General features: G+C 45.4%; 1 protein-coding gene across 4 annotated transcripts in view; it reads left to right on the forward strand.

Moving 5' to 3' along the window:
* B3GAT1 (beta-1,3-glucuronyltransferase 1) overlaps positions 1–3,389 on the forward strand; it is a 37,039-nt gene extending 33,650 nt beyond the window's left edge. For all 4 annotated transcript variants that reach the window (XM_075116115.1, XM_075116113.1, XM_075116114.1 and 1 more), the window contains 2 exons: positions 1,721–1,838; positions 3,089–3,389. In XM_075116115.1, the coding sequence (XP_074972216.1) occupies positions 1,721–1,807 (87 nt within the window). In that variant the 3' untranslated portion in view covers positions 1,808–1,838; positions 3,089–3,389. The remainder of the gene's footprint in view (positions 1–1,720; positions 1,839–3,088) is intronic.
* Positions 3,390–6,000: the final 2,611 nt, after the last annotated feature.

Raw genomic sequence — 6,000 nt, forward strand, 5'->3', positions numbered from 1 at the left:
ACCTGTTTGGTTTTGCCTTTTCACAGGGAAGTAACGCAGTAATCGCAGCAGCGTTGCTGCAGTGGGTGAGCAGGGCTGTAATAAAGGCTAACTTTGATAAGCAGGCTCTGAAGTGGTTGTGGGGGAGCGATTAAATGGTTTTTTGGACCCACTCCAAACAGCAATTGGTCTCTACTGCCTTAGTATTAGCGGGTGAGATTTAAGCTCTGCACAGGAGGTGACTTCTCACATCAGAGACAAATTTGGTCAAACAGCTTCTTGGGAAGGTGGGGGTGCTCCTGTTTAACCAGGAGGGTTTGAAAAGTGCTTTGTTCATCCTTCAGAAACAGAGCATGCCCTCGTTTTTCAGAAAAGCAGGGACTGGGTATGAAATGGTTTACAGATACGTGGATTAAATGTGCAGAGTATCGCCATAGCAACAAGAGGGAAACCCCCGCAAGGTAGGAAATATCAATGTGAACAGGTGAAGGGAAGCAGGAAACTGTAGCTCTGAAGGGATAAAGCTGCTCCCAGAAATCCAGGTTCTAGGAGCAAAGCAATAAGTTTAATTGAGTCTAGTGAGGGGAGAATATTTTAAACAGCTTCCAGAACCGTCTGTGCCAGCTGTACAGCACAGCTAGCAGAAACTATTTACCTATAATAGTTTCCCCCCGCCTCCAAAAATGTTAGACCACCTCTTTATTTTTTTTCCAGTATGCCTCCACAGATGTTGATCTATATTAGCCTTTGCTGTTAAGACTGAGGGAAGCGTTTAGCAGAAGCTTCAGTTTGTTTTAAGCAAGTTGGAGAGGGGCTTTAAAGTGATGCAACATACTGTACCTGCTACAGAACAGCGGAAGGCAGCGTGGGGCCAGCATTTCAAAGCAAATGTGTACGGGGCTTTGGAGGTGATGTGGCAGACTAATGCTTGCTGGGTTATGAAAAGTCTGTGCAAAGTCCAGAGCTTGTGGGAGGAAGGGGCGTGTTCTGTAACTATCTCCTGCATCTTGCAGCTCTGAGACAGCAGAGCTTGCAACAAAGAACTGGAGCAGCAGTAAGTACTTCTCAGCTCAGCATCACTCTCGCATCTTTTTAGGGTCTTAAAAGAATTTAAAAGTCAAAAAGATGTGATAGTGAGGTTAGAAAGCAGGCTAACACCTTCCCTCCAATAATGGATTTTCAGAGACACACTGAAAAAAATCCATTTTAATGCTTCACACAACCGAAGGCAACGGTGGCGACTGGAGCAGCTGGTGGTGCTCAGGATAACAACCTCTTCCCTCTAACGCATGAGTCACAACGTGACCTGCAGCGGCAAGACTTTGCATTCCCACTCTGAGCCTGGCAAATATCTCCTCACTGGCCAAGGATGCAGTAACATGCTAACTAAGAACCAGGGTAGCGTGGGGAAACGTGCGCACGATTCTCCGGTTATGAAGGAACTGCCTTACACCACTGAAAAGGTTGATGAGCCTTTCGAGGAAGATGGTTGATAACTACATGGAAGGAGGAGGTTAATGTCCCAAGACAGTACACTGTAAAATGGGTAATTTCTGTGCACTGTGCATTTTGGGTAGCTGTAGGCCTGCCTAAATGAAGCTTTATGCAAACCTCCTTTCAGCTGTGAATGCGCCATTAGGCTCCAGGGTAGACGGTTAAATTGCACTATTGATTTAATGTGCAAGAATATTTGTTAGTGCAGTGAAGAGATGCAGCTAATGACTTCTGTTGGCTTCTTCAGATTTTAGTCTGGCATACGAGGACAGAAAAGCCTGTGCTGGTGAACGAGGGGAAGAAAGGATTCACAGATCCCAACGTGGAAATCTGACTGTGCAAGGCTGAGCGGAGACCAGCACCTGGTAAGAGCTCACATTTTTGAAAAGTAATGAGAAGCAACAGTAAAAAGGGAAAATACTAGACAATTTCAAGAAAAAGACAAAAGCTCTTTTAAATCTGCTTTTTACTTTCCATTCTTCACATCTCTGACCTTCCCTTACCGCAAAACTTCTTGAGACCATTAGTTAATCTCTCTCTTTTTTTCGTCTTTAAAGCAGGCTGCTAAAGGGGAAATAGCTGGTGAGAGGTTTGGGGAAAGAAGAGAAATCCACGGAACAAGAGTTTAGGTGGAAGTTACATTGTTAGAAAAACCAAACCCTTGTCTAAACAAGAAGGTTGCCTTATCAACTGTACTAATGTAGCTAAAGGACAAGGGTGAAGGACGTGGATTCATCCACCTACAAACACCTGAGGAAAGCTAAGGCAATATCAGTGAAAGCATTTTTAAGTCAGGCAGGAGCTGTCACCGAGGGAAGAGTTTAATTTATATCCACAACAAAGCCACACAAAGTCAGAGACAAGTAAGGGAGGGCGTGGATTAAACCCCACTTGGGGTATTTGTTTACCTAAGGTGAGCACATTTGTCTTCATCCCTGGAAAGGAAGAAAGAACACGCACGTTGATGGCTGGCTTCCTGCTCGTTTGTTTATGCCCTGGCTTCTCATCTTTAATTACCTGAGCATCCTGGTGCGTTTAGGCGTCTGTATTTCCAGGGTGTGCTCTGCAGTTGGTTTGCTAGAGCGAAGGATGGGCTGTTTGCTTGTGTCTGCATCCAGACTACGTTGCGTAGTTCATCATTATGGAGAAAACAGACATGCACAACTCCCTTCAGCTGGAGCGTAGAACCAGGCCTGGAGGGGAGGGAAGGTTGCTGCCTGTTCTCTTCCCATCTCAAATACAGAGAAGAGCAGCAAAGGGGTAGATTTGCTCAGCAGCGGTATATTTTTAACAGTACCGAGGTCTCTTTTAGCACATTGCCTCGGGCTAAGTGGATGGAGCCCTGCCTGCTGCAGTGGCCTGCCTTTGCGGCCCATTGGCAGGACAGCAGCGGAAAGCCTGCGCTGCGTATTATCTGCACTATATATAGCAGCTTTGCAGAGAGGCCGTAGCTCTCCAGTGCTGTCACAACTGCTTTTCACCAACACCCAGTTGCCTAGCAGCAGTACTCACAGATCTGCAATTGGAGATGGGTTTTGGGATGGTTCCAAGGGGTGGCAGCTAACTGCAGCAAGGCAAAAGGGTAATATACATGCTGGTTGTGTCTCTGTTGCAGAAGATATCTTCATGCACAGCCTGCAAGGTTCCTCTCCACAGCATACAACCAGCCAGACATGCAGTAGCCAGGACCTCTGCTGACTTCCAAGAGTTTTAGCGTACTGAAAACAAGCAACACTGCATACATAAACTACCCGGATTCCCCTGCCCTTCCTCCTGGACTCTGAGCAGAACCAGACGCTCTGGAGATGGAGAAAAAGCACAGAAAATACAGGACTGACACCAACTTCAGTACAAGACCAGCTGCTTCGCGAGATGCTCGGTTTGGGAGAAGCGTATGCAGGGCACGATGCACTGAAGACACGGCCCAGCTGGAACGGCAGCCTAGACTGAGGGGGCTGTTTTACAGGACCTGAAAGCAAGGGTGAGAATGCCCACAGGAGCGTGTTGGCCCCGATGACTTGTTTTTCCTGAGACACACGTACCTTGCAGCTATGTGTGCAACAGCCTAAGCAGCTCTCTGTTCACGGAGGGGACAGCTGCCTTCTGAGATGGCACCTTAGCCCTTAATTTTAAACCTACTTTAATCAGTGTTTATTACGCTGCACAAGACAGGAATGTTTCCGGGGAGGGTGAAAAGCAAGGCAGGTTAGAACAAACCCATTAAGTATCTCTGTTCTCATTGTATTCCCTCTCCTTTCCCGTCATTAGTTTCACGGTTTGGAGGGCACTCTGACATACCTCTGTGTTCCTGGATGGAGTTACATTTACAGCGTGTGGTTCTCTATTCATCCATGCTAAAATAACTGGAAGTGGGTTTTAATGAGATTGCTGTGGCCATACACCATAATATTTCATCCAGGCTCAGATCTTGGTTCTGCTTATCTCTAATTTGGTTCACATGAGCATTAGGTATGGGATTCTCTGAAGGGTGCTCTTACACAAAGCCAAATTTCCACTCTTAAAAAATAAAGTTAGCCGCTTAAAACTAGGGACAAAAGCTGTTTTTAGTGCATTTACCGTTCTACTGGAATGAATCCATCAGCCCCAGCGCCTTCTTCAGGGCCACATGATACTGCTGCAGCGCTACCAGCGTGAAAAGCCACGCTGAAGCAGTTCAGGAGTTAACTTCTGATGGATAGAGCAGCACCCTTGTAAAGCGTATCCTGTGCTTAGTGCTCTGTTTCTTCAGCACCCAGCTTGAGGTAGGTTGAAAAACTATCTATGTAGAACATAAGTCACCTCTCCCCTGGTCTGTAACATCAAAGGACCTGAGCTAGCATTGATGAAAGGGTGTTCTCTGATGACACTGTATTTTGCTTCTCAGTGAGAGACACAGGACTGAGCAGTGCAGAAGAGGAACCTGGGTGCTACTACCTTGGTTGACTCTGTATTTGAGATTGACAAACTTGCTGAGGAAGAAATTGAGGTACAACATACCCCTGCTCCCCACCTCCAGCCCCTCTAAAGAAAACCAAAACTCACCTCCCCCTTCATAGTTGTTGTCAAACCTTTGATCAACCCCCACTGTTCCAATTCTTTCAAAAAGGTCTGAAGCACAATTTTACCTTTGAATTGAGGGAAAATGTAATCCTGGAAATAGACTTGGTTATTTTTAGCCCTAACACATAGAACTATTAAAAATGCTATAGATTTGATTGTTAGCTTCACAGTGCAGAAGTCTCCCCTTGGACGAATGATATTGTATATTTCCTAATATTTTAAAAAAAAATATTTTTTGTAAGTTATTTTCTGCCACTGTATACCAAAACCATTGGGGAAAAGTTGCATTCTTTCGCTCCCAGCCACAGAAGCCTTGCTACGTAGCCTTTACAAAAATGTTCCTTTAGATGCATTGGCTGAAGCGCTACTTGGATAGAAAGCATTTGACGCTACTGGCTGCTCTATGGGAACGGGTCTTGTTATCTTGAATTAAAACAGTAGCTCTCTGCACTCAAGCAGACTTATTCTGTTATTGTACTAGCCTTCCAAGTTCACTTCAGTCTGCAAACCCTAGAGTGGAAAGAGACATTTTTCAAGGACTACAAAGTTTTCATACCATTTAAATAGTTTCCAATTGATGTCCTCTCCTAGCTGCATGTTTTGTTTCACTAATCGTAATCCCAATCCCTGCTGGGTTGCAACCTTCCCTCCTTGGAAGGAAATAACTTTCAGAAAAATGGAAAGGCTCGAGTCCTGCACACAACCCTGCACATACACTCCACTCTCCTCAAGGTTGGTTGCGCGAGCCTGGGCCCTTCCAACTTGCACAGAGGCTACTGTGGTCCTCGGGAGCAGAGATACGTATGTTCAGTAAGACCAGCTCTGGCCAGGATGGAGTGTATTACAGCTGCACTGTCTGTTCTCAGTTTTAAACAAACTGTATTTAAATTTGTTAAATAAAATTATGGTTTCTAAGAGCCAGAATACCCCGCAACTCCATTATCAGAGACAGTGCACATGTTTGGTATTTCTTTCATAGCCTGAATCCTCTGGCTACTGGAACAGAAAGCAGGGGCTGAGCAACTTCTCGGAGATTCTGAACAGATTTGCAGCTTGAATTTGCCCTCTTCCTCTCCCTAAAGAGATGGCAGCTCCTCAGTGACTGCGGAGCTGGTGAGTTAAAAAAAAAATGTCATGTTTTCCTAAATCCTGTGTTTCTGTTTTGAGGGACAAAAAGACAAAAAGAAAACAGGACCCACGATTTCACAGCAGGTTTAACTAGAAAGGAAAAGCTCTCCCATTTGCTGCTGTGTATGCAACCCCTTTACCTCTGTCCCAATCAAACTCTGATCCCTGCTCATTTTACAAGGGGGATTTTCATCTTTAGATGCTTCACAGTGAGAGCGGGGGTGGAGGGATGACTGGAAGACTAACTTGCCCTTTTCTCCTCCTGCACCTCCTCCTTGGAAGTTCTCATTCCTGCCTGGCCTGAAACATAATGATATATTTGATAGAGGACAAAACACA

This window comes from Phalacrocorax aristotelis, chromosome 22 (assembly GCF_949628215.1).
Source record: "Phalacrocorax aristotelis chromosome 22, bGulAri2.1, whole genome shotgun sequence".
Taxonomy (NCBI): domain Eukaryota; kingdom Metazoa; phylum Chordata; class Aves; order Suliformes; family Phalacrocoracidae; genus Phalacrocorax; species Phalacrocorax aristotelis.